The sequence below is a fragment of the Rhinatrema bivittatum genome, chromosome 9 (assembly GCF_901001135.1).
Source record: "Rhinatrema bivittatum chromosome 9, aRhiBiv1.1, whole genome shotgun sequence".
Taxonomy (NCBI): Eukaryota; Metazoa; Chordata; class Amphibia; order Gymnophiona; family Rhinatrematidae; genus Rhinatrema; species Rhinatrema bivittatum.
In genome coordinates, this window is record NC_042623.1 from 253,894,492 (window position 1) to 253,908,023 (window position 13,532).

Sequence of the window (13,532 nt, forward strand, 5' to 3'; positions counted from 1 at the left end):
TAAATTTTAATTTGAACACCCATCCAGAGGGTACAGCCTGGTTTGTAAGTATACCTGTCCCAAGAGCTATGGTAACACACATGGGAGAACAATACTGCCTGGGGACAGAGATTGCAAGAAGATTGGAGACAGCCCCCTTTATAAATTATTTTGTATGCCCTTGGAAACAATGACAATCCAGAGAAAAGGGTTAAATTTATGGTCTTTTTAATCTGTATTTAGTGCGGGTCTGTTCCGCAGCATGTAATTTCTGTGAGGGATCTTTAGCTTGTTCTTGTTTTTCTGACAGGAGGTGTATTGGTGTTTTTTAGTCTGCAATGTGCCTTTTCATAGGTAAGGTTGCCATTGTTTTGAGTGCTGGCACCACAGCAATGCATGCAATTAATAACATGTATATTATATTTTTACCTCAGAATGTCCTTTTTCATGTAAAATCTATTGTTATAAAAGCATAAATTTAAACTCTTGGTGGGGAGGTCAATGGTGGGGTGTGCCAGGGCAGTAATGTTTTCCTGGGGTGCCTAATACCCTTGCACCAGCCCAGCCTGGTGTGGTGCTTCTGTCCGCCCTGACTAGATGCTGGAAATACTGGAATGCTGCTCTTTGATATGACAGGACAAGACAGTCAAACCAACAATAAAAATTTCACTCATCATTCTAACCTTTGATAAGTGTTTTCCAGTTTCTACGCAGCAAAATTATTTTGTTAATAGCTCCCAGAGGCTGAATACCCTGACTCCCTGTTAATCCATATGTGGTTGAAATACAAAAATGTACTTAAAAATGTTGAACTGTATTTGTGAGGGGGGGGGGGGGGGGGGTTGGCACCATGAGCCTTCATTTGCAACTAGTCAGTGATATTTTCCTCTATTTTATGTGGCCTCCCAACTTATGTTTTTAGTCCACTCATTGCAATGATGGTTCTGAGCTAGGGGCCATGCACCAGAACTCCTAGAACCCTGCAATCATGGGCCCTGAATCCAGCCACTGGCTCTCACCCTTAAACAATGATCATGACTCCCTCCCTTCCCAGGGGCTGTGAACACAGCAACCCCAGCCCAGGTCAACCCGGGGGATTTAAAACTATTGTTATAAACCTGGGGGATTTAAAGCTATTGTTATAAAAGGCAGTGCACCGTACTTACCACCTGTGTCACTGGGCTACCCATGGTTGTTTCCTTATGCTTTTTTGACATTTAGAACTGGCCTCTATTGACCTATGGCTCCATGACTCAATTCACAGTGACCCATGATTTCCCCCCCTATCTTACCACCTTCCACCTAGGCTGGTCATTGCAGTAATAGTTTTGGCCAGGGATCACAGATCATGGCTCCCTTTGGAATCTGGTACACATACACCCCAAACTTGGCCAGCACATGTCACCAATGGGCAATGGCTGAGATTCCCATCAAAAGTTGAGCCTGAAAATTGAACCTAGGGTTTGGGCACAGGCAAGTACAGCACTGCCATCAGGCTGGCCCAAAATTCAAAGTTTTATAGAGCATAAGCCCTTATTTTAGCATTTCCTTTTTATAGTTTGCTTGTTTGTTTCACTCTCGCTGTTTTAATAGGTTAGCTGTCGGGAGCAATAATATCACAGGAAACGGACTTGTAGCCCTTGCAAAGTCACTGAATAGAAACCGGATACTTTCATACATTTATATTTGGGGAAACAAGTTTGATGAGGCCAGTTGTATGGTATGTACTTATTCACAGATATATTTTACTTCAAACCATTTTCTTTTAATATTGTTGGAAAAAAAGGACCAATCCATTGACCCTCTGGTAATGCTATGTTTTGCCCTGAGGGAGAGCAGGGTTCAGGTCCCAGAGCTGGTTTCTGATTATTATGTTGTCAAGGACCTACTTGGCCAGTCTGGTTGTCAAGCTATCTTCAATGAATATGCATGAGATATTTTCATATAATTGAGGCAGTGCATATATATCCCATAGAAACTATAGAAGATGACTATAGATATAGACCACATACTCTATCCTTATCTGCTCAACTTTAGTCCTTTCCTCTTCCTTAGAGATCCTCTGTGCTTGTCCCATGGTTTCTTGAATTTTGGTACTATCCTCACCACCACTTCCGCCATTATTTCTGAAAAAAAATATATATATTTCCTTGGATTACTCCTGTATCTATCCTCTTCATCCCCCTCACCTTTCATTCCAGAGCCTTCTTTCTATTGAAATAGGCCTGCTTCCTGTGCATTAACTCCTTGGAGATATTCAAAGATGTCTATATTCTATTTCCCCTTTACCTGCAGGGTAGACATGTTTAGATCTTTAAATCTGTCCCCATCTGCTTTATTATGAAGACTGTTGACTGTTTTACATAGAAACATAGAAATGACAGCAGAAGACGACCAAACGGCTCATCAAGTCTGCCCAGCAAGCTACGCACTTTATCCATTTTTTTTCCCTTTTTCTCTCTCCCACCTGTTACTATTGGCTTCCAATACCCTCCAGCCCTAATTCCCCTCCACCCAATTTAGAGAGCAGCTCTGTATCTGCATCCAAGTGACATCCAGCTCAATTAGGGGTAGCAACCGCTGTAACAAGCAGGCCACCTCCTTGCCCCATACTCTTACCCACCCGTTTTTATTTTTTGTTTTTGGTTTGGTTTTTTTTTGGAAATAGCAGCCCTCCATCCTTCCGCTCCGTGAAGGTGGAACACCAACTACTGGCCACTGGCATCCCGCTCCATGAATGCCTCTGTGGCTACTGCCGCTCCGTGCAGTGTTTGAATGCCTCTGTGGCTACTGCCGCTCCGTGCAGTGTTTGAATGCCGCTGTGGCTACTGCTGCTCCGTGCAGTGTTTGAATGCCTCCACTTTATTCACGCCCTCTAGACTTGATGGATCCACAGTGTTTATCCCACGCCCCTTTGAAGTCGTTCACAGTTTTAGACTTCACCACTTCCTCCGGAAGGGCATACCAGGCATCCACCACCCTTTCCGTGAAGAAATACTTCCTGACATTGGTTCTTAGTCTTCCTCCCTGGAGCCTCAGCGCGTGACCTGTGGTTCTGCTGATTTTTTTCTGACTGAAAAGGTTTGTCGTTGTCTTTGGATCATTAAAGTTTTTCAAGTATCTGAAAGTCTGAATCATATTACCCCTGCTCCTCCTTTCCTCCAGGGAGTACATATTTAGATTCTTCAATCTCTCCTCGTATGTCATCCTATGAAGACCCTCCACCTTCCTGGTCGCCCTTCTCTGTACTGCTTCCATCTTGTCCTTGTCTCTTTGTAGATACGGTCTCCAGAACTGAACACAGTACTCCAGGTGTGGCCTCACCAAGGACCTGTACAAGGGGATAATCACTTCCCTTTTCTTACTCGATATTCCTCTCTCTATGCATCCCAGCATTCTTCTGGCTTTTGCTATCGCCTTGTCGCATTGTTTCGCAGACTTCATATCATTAGACACTATCACCCCAAGGTCTCTCTCCTGCTCCGTGCCCTCTGGCCCTCCTCTATTCAGTTTATATCATTTTGAAGGTGTGGTCTCTAAAGTCTTATCCAAAGCTAATATCCCCTCTCCTTTTGTATTCCATACTCTCCACAGAAAATTCCTTTGATATATAGTAAAAAAACAAAACCAGACATACTTCAATCTGGCCTTTCTCAGGCACCTGAAATCTTCACAAACTGTGTAGTAGTGATAGCTACTCATTTCTGAAAACAGGGAAAGCAAATGTTGCTTACCTGTAACAGGTGTTCTCACAGGACAGCAGGATGTTAGTCCTCACATATGGGTGACATCACAGGATGGAGCCCAATCAAGGAACACTTTTGTCAAAGTTTCTAGAACTTTGACTGGCACCTACTGGAAATGCCCAGCATGGCACTAAACCTGCAGCCAGCAGGGGTCCTCCTTCAGTCCTGTTTAAAGCTACAGGAAGTGCCAAAAAATAAAATAAGAAAACGTAACAAACCCAACACCGCGGGGTGGCTGGTGGGTTTCGTGAGGACTAACATCTTGCTGTCCTGTGAGAACACCTGTTACAGGTAAGCAACATTTTCTCTCTCACAGGACAAGCAGGATGGTAGTCCTCACATATGGGTGAGTACCGAGCTGAGGATGTCCGAGAAATGCACCAAATGTACCCAAGATGTGCAACAGGCACAAGGACTAGGGTGAAATTTGGTAGAGGGCATCCTGAACCCTAACGGGCAGGTGGAAGGGTGTTGGTACATCAGGTTGCGAAAAGGTTGCGTAAGACAGACTGGCCGAAGATGGAATCTTGTCTTCCGGCCTTGTCTAAGCAATAATGGGCTGTAAAGGTATGGAGAAAACTCCAGGTAGCAGCCCTGCAAATGTCAGGCAGCGGCACCGAGCGTAGGTGTGCTACTGAAGTCGCCATGGCCCTCACAGAGTGTGCTTTAACACAGTCTTGAAGTGGAATGCCTGCTTGTTGATAACAAAAGGATATGCAGTCCGCTAACCAGGATGACAGAGTCTGCTTACCCACAAGCTGCCCCAATTTGATGGAATGGAAAGAGACAAACAATTGAGTGCTTTTCCTGTGGGCAGCTGTATGTTCTAGATAGAATGCCAGAGCACGTTTACAGTCAAAGGTATGCAGACCCTGTTCTCCTGGATTGGAGTGGGGTCTGGGAAAGAAGGTAGGCAGTATAATGGATTGATTAATGTGAAACTCCAAAACTACCTTAGGTAAGAACTTAGGGTGAGTGCGGAGTACTGCCCGGTCCTGCAGAAGTTTAGTGTAAGGAGGATAGGTAACTAGGGCCTGTAACTCACTAACTCTGCGAGCAGATGTTATTGCCAAAAGAAAAATCATTTTCCATGTGAGATAGCGAAGATCACAGGATTGGAGAGGCTCAAATGGTGGTTTCATGAGCCGCCCCAAAACCAGATTGAGGTCCCAAGAAGGGGCCAGAGGGCGCAGTGGAGGCTTGAGGTGAAGCAAGCCCTTCAGAAAACATGTTATGAGGGGTTGTACTGAAATAGGAACGTCCCCGATACCTTTATGGAAGGCGGTCACCGCACTGACATGCATTCTGATGGAGGAAGTTTTTAGACCTGATTCTGACAAGTGCCAGAGATAGTCTAGAAACTTTGTGGTGGAACAGGTAAAGGAATCAAGGGATTAAGAAGAACACCATGATTTAAACCTGTTCCATTTGTAAAGATAAGATTTTCTTGTGGAAGGCTTCCGTGAAGCAATCAGGACATGGGAAACTGGCTCCAAAAGGTTAAGTGGCTGAAGAATTAACCTTTCAACATCCAGGCTATCAGGGACAAGGCCTGAAGATTGGGGTGGCGTAGGCACCCGTCGTTCTGAGTGATCAGAAGCGGGTCCTTTCCCAAGGGAATGTGCCTGCGAATGGAGAGGTCCTGAAGTATTGGAAACCACACTTGGCGAGGCCAGTGAGGTGCTATCAGGATCATGCTTCCCTTGTCCTGACATAACTTCACGAGAGTCTTCAAGAGAAGTGGAAGTGGAGGGAAAACACATCTCTTGGCTGAGAGTGTTGGCTGCGAGTGAGCGAGCAAAAGTTCTCTACTTTGCGGTTTTGAGGTGACGCATAGAGGTCTATGTGAGGATAACCCAAACGGAATATTGAGTCCGCCACTGTGGGGTCGAGGGACCACTCATGTGGTTGAAAGGCGCGACTCAGCTTGTCTGCCAACACATTGTCCACTCCCGGCAAGTAGGTGGCCCTGAGGTACATCAAACAGGAGAGGGCCTCCGCCCATATCTGCGCAGCTTCCTGACACAGTAGGTAGGAGCCCGTCCCTCCCTGTTTGTTAATGTACCACATGGCCACCTGGTTGTCCGTCTAAATCAGGATGACCTGATTGGAAAGGTGATCCAGAAATACCCTGAGAGCATATCTGATTGCTCACAGCTCCAGGAAATTGGTTTGGTGTTTGGCTTCCTCTGGAGACCAAGCTCCTTGTGTCTGCAAATTGGCGACATGAGCTCCCCAGCTGAGGTTGGAAGCATCGGTGGTGAGAATTATTTGAGGGTCTGGAGCCTGGAAGGGTAGGCCTTGGAGGAGATTAATCTGATTTTTACACCAGGCTAGAGACTGATGAAGTGGGTCGATGATGTGGACAATGGTCGATAGAGGTTGGACGGACTGAGTCCATTGTGACCTTAGTGTCCACTGCATGACTCTCATGGCCAAGCGGGCCATTGGGGTAACCTGTACTGCGGACGCCATGTGTCCCAGCAGGATGAGGAAGTGGCATGCAGTCGAGCGGTGCTGAGACTGTAGCTGGTGTGCGAGAGAAATGAGAGTGAGAACTCACTGTCGAGGCAGAAATCAGAGTGTGTAAAGTAAGACGTAGGGACGACAGAGCAGCTTGCTGAGTGGGAGCCCTGATCAACCAATTGTCTAGATAGGGGTAGACGTGAACACCTTGAGTCCTGAGGAAGGCTGCTACTACTACGAGGCACTTGGTGAAGACTCGTGGTGCAGATGCCAGGCCGAATGGTAGCACTCGGTACTGATAGTGCTTGGGGCCTACCAGAAATCTCAGGAACCTGCGATGAGATGGAGTTATCGCAATGTGTGTGTACGCGTCTTGGAGATCGAGAGAGCAGAGCCAGTCTCCTTTTTGCAGAAGAGGAAGGAGGGAACCCAAGGTCACCATCTTGAACTTTTCTCGGTGGAGGTACTTGTTGAGGGCGTGTAAGTCCAGAATTGGACGAAGGCCGCCTGATTTTTTGGGGATTAGAAAGTACCGGGAATAGAATCTTAGGCCTTGTTGGGAGTAGGGTACTGGCTCTATTGCTCTGGACTGGAGGAAGAGGGAGACCTCCTGCTCCAGGAGAAGTGAGTGATCGGATGTTCTCCACGTCGGTAGAGGTGAGGAGTCCGGTGGGATGGAGAGAAAGTTCAGGTGATAACCTTGTGAGATTATGGCAAGGACCCACTGGTCTGAGGTGATCGTGTGCCACCTGTTGTTGAAATGGCACAATCGATCTCCCACTGGTATCTGAGGCAGTGGAAACTGGCTGCTGTGTTTATGCTGGAGTCAAAAGCCGGAAGCAGGGCCCGGCTGAGGAGCTGCCTGCGGCTTTTGTTTCCGCAATTGACAAGACTGGGCCTTTTGGAAAGGTCTCGTGGAACGAGTTCTAGATGGTGGTGGATAGGACTTCTTTGGACGAAAGAATGACATTTTAGTATCCTTCCTGAAAGGCTGTTTGGAGGAATTCTCAGAGGGCATCAGAGAGAGCTGGCGAAGGGTCTCATGATGGTCCTTGAGTTCCGCCACCGTCCGTTGAATCTGTTCGCCAAACAGATTGTTTCCTATGCAGGGCAGATCAGATAATCTGTCTTGTACTTCAGGGCGCAAGTCCGAAGACTTAAGCCAGGCCCATCTTCTCGCTGAAATAGCAGCTGCAGCTACCCTGGAAGCGGTGTTGAAGATATCATAAGAGGTTCGTATTTCATGCTTCCCTGCCTCGAAACCCTTGTGTACCAGGGTCTGAAGCTGTTCCTGGACTTGCTGAGGCAGGGACTCTGCAAAGTCCTGTATCTGCCTGAATAAGACCCTGTTGTACTGGGTCATATACAGCTGGTAGGAGGCGATCCGAGAGATAAGCATTGATCCCTGGAAGACACGCTGGCCAATGGCATCCAGAAATTTCTGTTCCTTACCTGGGGGAAAGGAAGAGTGGGGTTTTGATCTTTTTGCCCTCTTTTGGGCAGATTCTACAACCACAGATTGGTGATCCAGCTGAGGTTTCTGGAATCCTGGGGCTGACTGGACCAGATAGGTGGTATCAGCTTTTCTGTTGACTGGAGCAACAGAACCAGGATGTTCCCAGTTGTTTTTGAGGAGATCCAAAAGAACCTGGTGAATAGGGATGGAGGTTATTTCCTTGGGAGCATCCAGGAATTGTAACAGCTCCATCATTTGGTGCGTATCATCTTGCTCAGTCTGTAACTGGAAGGGAACCAATTCAGACATTTCCTTCACAAAATTTATGAAGGACAAGTCCTCTGGAGGAGAACGCTTCCTACTTTCAGTAGGAGAAGGTGGTGATGGTAAATCATCGGTGTCTTGAGATGAATCATCAGTCCAGGTGTCATAGGGATCAGCACCTGTCCCTGTACGAACCTGAGAAGGACGGGACGATGGTATTCCTGAAGGTCCTGGTCTAGGATCTGAAGGCATCGAGGGAAGTACTGGAGGCCCCGATGAAGGCATCAAGGGCACCGGTGCAGGCATCAAGGGCATCGATGGATGGATCGGTGGCACCGATGCACGCATCGGCATCAATGGTTGAGGCATTGGAAGGACTCCCGATGGAGGGATGCGGAATGGTGTTTCCCCTCCAGATGACAGGGTAAGCGGGGAAGGCACCGGAGCCATCGGTGACCCAGAATCCATCGGAGGAAAAGCGGCTATGAGCACTTCCATCTTCAAGAGCAGTGGTGCTAATGCTGCCGGAATGGGATCGATGGTTAGTTCTGCGACCGGCACCAATTTCGGTGCCAGGGGACCTTGGAGTCTGTGCATTGCCTTATCAATGGCCTCCTGAACCATTCGGTGCAGCTCTTCACGAAGACCTGGACCAAGCAGCCCCGGCTCCGGAAGGGAAGGAGACAGAGGCATAGCCAGAAGGTCCACCGTTAAAGATGGAGTCGCGGCTCCCGATACCCATCTGGGTGAGGGTTGCCTCGGTGACCCGGTCGCAGAAAGGGTCGGTGCCTTTTCTGGACGGGGTTTCTTCGATGGCGGCTCGGACGATGGCGAGGTCAATGATTTTCCTTCATCGATGGTCCGAGACTTCCGGTGTCGATGCCGATGTTTTTCTCTATGATCCCCTCGGTCCAGAGGGGGAGTAGAGGTAGTCGAAGGCCGAGAAGTCGTCAACGCCGGACGGTCACCGGACGGTGGCCGATACTGGCGTGAAGTGGACGGTGCCAGTTCAGACAACATCGATGCAATAGACTGCAGAGTTTGAGAACGGAAGAGAAGTTCCATTTTCTCCATTCTGGCCTTGCGACCTTTTGGTGTCATTAAGGCACATTTGGTGCAAGTCAGGACATCATGCTCGCACCCGAGACACATTACACAGACTTTATGCGAGTCTGTTATGGACATGGTGCGAGTACAGTCCAGGCACCGACGAAACCCCGACGCCATGGCCTTTGAAAATTTAGCCGCGGTACGGTCGACGGCCAGTAGGCCGCGAGGGTCAAACTCAACAGGAATCGACCGAAAACTGGTAAAAACTTACCGGAGTACCGCGGAGTCAAAAATTCGAAGGAGGGACCCCTGTGGGGTATGAAAGTTTTTTAGTAATTCCGTGAGGAAAATTCCTGTCAGGAATCTTTGAGGAGCTCCTTAACCCACGTGGCTACTGCTGCGTGGAAAAAAGAAGACTGAAGGGGGATCCCTGCTGGCTGCAGGTTTAGTGCCATACTGGGCATGCCCAGTAGGTGCCAGTCAAAGTTCTAGAACTTTGACAAAAGTGTTCCGTGATTGGGCTCCATCCTGTGATGTCACCCATATGTGAGGACTACCATCCTGCTTGTCCTGTGAGAATATTCATTTTTCTGTACCTGGACAATTAGCTAATAAAGAGAAAAGCCTGCCATCTCTTCAGAATATGATACTCTACCAATCCCTGGGGTTCATCATAAATTTTCAAAATGCACAGCTAACCCTACTCAATCTATCACCTTCATTGGGATATAAGAACATAAGAAGAACATGCCATACTGGGTCAGACCAAGGGTCCATCAAGCCCAGCATCCTGTTTCCAACAGTGGCCAATCCAGGCCATAAGAACCTGGCAAGTACCCAAAAACTAAGTCTATTCCATGTTACCATTGCTAGTAATAGCAGTGGCTATTTTCTAAGTCAACTTAATTAATAGCAGGTAATGGACTTCTCCTCCAAGAACTTATCCAATCCTTTTTTTAAACACAGCTACACTAACTGCACTAACCACATCCTCTGGCAACAACTTCCAGAGTTTAATTGTGCCTTGAGTAAAAAAGAACTTTCTCCGATTAGTTTTAAATGTGCCACATGCTAACTTCATGGAGTGCCCCCTAGTCTTTCTATTATCCGAAAGAGTAAATAACCGATTCACATCTACCCGTTCTAGACCTCTCATGATTTTAAACACCTACCCTCAGCCATCTCTTCTCCAAGCTGAAAAGTCCTAACCTCTTTAGTCTTTTCTCATAGGGTAGCTGTTCCATTCCCCTTATCATTGTGGTAGCCCTTCTCTGTACCTTCTCCATCGCAATTATATCTTTTTTTAGATGCGGCGACCAGAATTGTACACAGTATTCAAGGTGCGGTCTCACCATGGAGCGATAGAGGCATTATGACGTTTTCCGTTTTATTCATCATTCCCTTTCTAATAATTCCCAACATTCTGTTTGCTTTTTTGACTGCCGCAGCACACTGAACCGACGATTTCAATGTGTTATCCACTATGACGCCTAGATCTCTTTCTTGGGTTGTAGCACCTAATATGGAACCTAACATTGTGTAACTATAGCATGGGTTATTTTTCCCTATATGCATCACCTTGCACTTATCCACATTAAATTTCATCTGCCATTTTAATGCCCAATTTTCCAGTCTCAGAAGGTCTTCCTGCAATTTATCACAATCTGCTTGTGATTTAACTACTCTGAACAATTTTGTATCATCTGCAAATTTGATTATCTCACTCATCGTATTTATTTCCAGATCATTTATAAATATATTGAAAAGTAAGGGTCCCAATACAGATCCCTGAGGCACTCCACTGCCCACCCTTCCACTGAGAAAATTGTCCATTTAATCCTACTCTCTGTTTCCTGTCTTTTAGCCAGTTTGCAATCCACGAAAGGACATTGCCACCTATCCCATGACTTTTTACTTTTCCTAGAAGCCTCTCATGAGGAACTTTGTCAAACGCCTTCTGAAAATCCAAGTATACTACATCAGCCGGTTCACCTTTATCCACATGTTTATTAACTCCTTCAAAAAAGTGAAGCAGATTTGTGAGGCAAGACTTGCCTTGGGTAAAGCCATGCTGAGTTTGTTCCATTAAACCATGTCTTATATGTTCTGTGATTTTGATGTTTAGAACACTTTCCACTATTTTTCCTGGCACTGAAGTGAGGCTAACCAATCTGTAGTTTCCCGGATCGCCCCTGGAGCCCTTTTTAAATATTGGGGTTACATTAGCTATCCTCCAGTTTTCAGGTACAATGGTTGATTTTAATGATAGGTTACAAATTTTTACTGATAGGTCTGAAATTTCATTTTTTAGTTCCTTCAGAACTCTGGGGTGTATACCATCCGGTCCAGGTGATTTACTACTCTTCAGTTTGTCAATCAGGTCTACCACATCTTCTAGGTTCACCTTGATTTGATTCAGTCCATCTGAATCATTACCCATGAAAACCTTCTGCACTATGGGTACCTCCCCAACATCCTCTTCAGTAAACACCAAAGCAAAGAAATCATTTAATCTTTTCACGATGGCCTTATCTTCTCTAAGTGCCCCTTTAACCCCTTGATCATCTAACGATCCAACTGACTTCCTCACAGGCTTTCTGCTTTGGATATATTTTAAAAAGTTTTTACTGTGAGTTTTTGCCTCTACGGCCAACTTCTTTTCAAATTCTCTCTTAGCCTGTCTTATCAATGTCTTACTTTTAACTTGCCAATGTTTATGCTTTATCCTATTTTCTTCTGTTGGATCCTTCTTCCAATTTTTGAATGAAGATCTTTTGGCTAAAATAGCTTCTTTCACCTCCCCTTTTAACCATGCCTGTAATCGTTTTGCCTTCTTTCCACCTTTCTTAATGTGTGGAATACATCTGGACTGTGCTTCTAGAATGGTATTTTTTTTTAACAATGACCACGCCTCTTCCACACTTTTTACTTTTGTAGCTGCTCCTTTCAGTTTTTTTCTAACAATTTTTCTCACTTTATCAAAGTTTCCCTTTTGAAAGTTTAGCACGAGAGCCGTGGATTTGCATACTGTTCCTCTTCTAGTCATTAATTCAAATTTGATAAAACACCTTCCTACTACTGCAAAGGTTTAGCAAGGCTCCACTGAATGAGATAGACTGAGTCAGGATTAGGTATGATCTTTGAAAATGTAGTTTTTTTCCTGCCACTTAGCCAAATAAATGCAAAACATCCTATTTGCCTCCAGAAAGCAATCAATTAATAAATCATATGGATTCAGATGGCACAGATTCTCCATAAAGGTGTACATACGCGCGATATGAAAGTTGCTTCCATAATCCAATTATCATCTGATCTAAGTATATCCTTATTGAAGGTGCATCTAAGCTCGATATCACCTTGTCATTCACCAATATCATCACACCTAAATTTATCTAGATTCATGAAAGGTTTGTCGATACAAAAAAACTTCAGTTACAGCACTTTCAGTTCTCTAGGGTCTAAATATAGGCCTAGAGCAATTTACAAATCTACCTTGTGAGCCAAACAGAAGAGCTAAAATTTGTATCATGGAAATTAATATTCTGAAGAGCAATCAACTCAGCTCACAAAATAAATGAAACCCAAGTACTGGTCCTACTCTCAGTATCTATAATTGTTCCGTAATAGAGTAATCCTAAGGGCACATCCAAAATTCTTTTGAAAGGTTGTGATTTCCATTTAAATCAATCGATAGTACAGCCAGCTTTCTTCTCAAGGTCTCATGCTCTAATATCACAAAAGTAGCACTCTCCCACTGCTTGAAAATGATTCAACCTCATCGCCAATGCACTCAGTTGTTTGTCTCTTTCAACACCAACAGAATTGCTATGGCTAAAAAAAAATCATATCCAATTGGGTGGCAAGCTTTGATGTCCCACTGTTATGGACTGTCACGTTGGCCAGCTGCGGGATTGCCCCGCAATTGGCCGTACTTACCCCCAATGCTGACGCAACATGGATGCTGCCATCTTCATCTGCACACTAACTGAAAGGACCCTGTGGCAGGAAAACAGCAGCAGTGGCAGCAGATGATGATAGTACGTACTGGATTTAAACCCCAGCTGCGCTTCCAGCCAGCACCTTAGCAACAGGTCCTTCTGCCTTGCAGTGCATGTTGCTACTTGTATTCCTTTGCCTTGTCCTGTCCTACTCTTATCTCTCCCCAGTATCATCTTGCCCTATCTTCTCTGCCCGACTTCAGGAACTGACTTCTACTTCAGACCTGACCTCTCTCTTGCCTGCCGCTTGGTACTGACCTCTGCGATGGACACTGACCTTTACTTGGACTTCTGCCTGCCCCAACCTTTGCCTGGACAGGATACTGATTCTTACTGCCTGCCCTGACCTGGACCCAGACGCTGTCTACTCACTTCCAGACCTGACCACAGCTCATACCCTGTCTTCATCTGACCGCTCCTTACAGGATTTTCGCTTAAGCGCTATTGGCCCCTGGAAACCAAGGGATCAACCTGCAGGGAATAGGGTTGCTATAGGTGAAGCTCCAGCTCCAGTAAGAGCGAATCCACCAATTGGTGGCATGGGCTTGGCGGGTTAGTCCTCTAGGCTGCATC

At 45.9% G+C, this 13,532-nt stretch overlaps 1 protein-coding gene across 9 annotated transcripts in view; it reads left to right on the forward strand.

The window, feature by feature from the left end:
- The window catches only part of LRRC34 (leucine rich repeat containing 34), a 91,044-nt gene that overhangs the window by 65,392 nt on the left and 12,120 nt on the right, over positions 1-13,532 (forward strand). For 8 of the 9 annotated variants that reach the window (XM_029616540.1, XM_029616533.1, XM_029616537.1 and 5 more), the window contains one exon: positions 1,573-1,699. The exons of the other annotated variant lie outside the window; for it this stretch is intronic. In XM_029616540.1, coding sequence (XP_029472400.1) covers positions 1,573-1,699 — 127 coding nt within the window. The remainder of the gene's footprint in view (positions 1-1,572; positions 1,700-13,532) is intronic. 9 annotated transcript variants of the gene reach the window in all.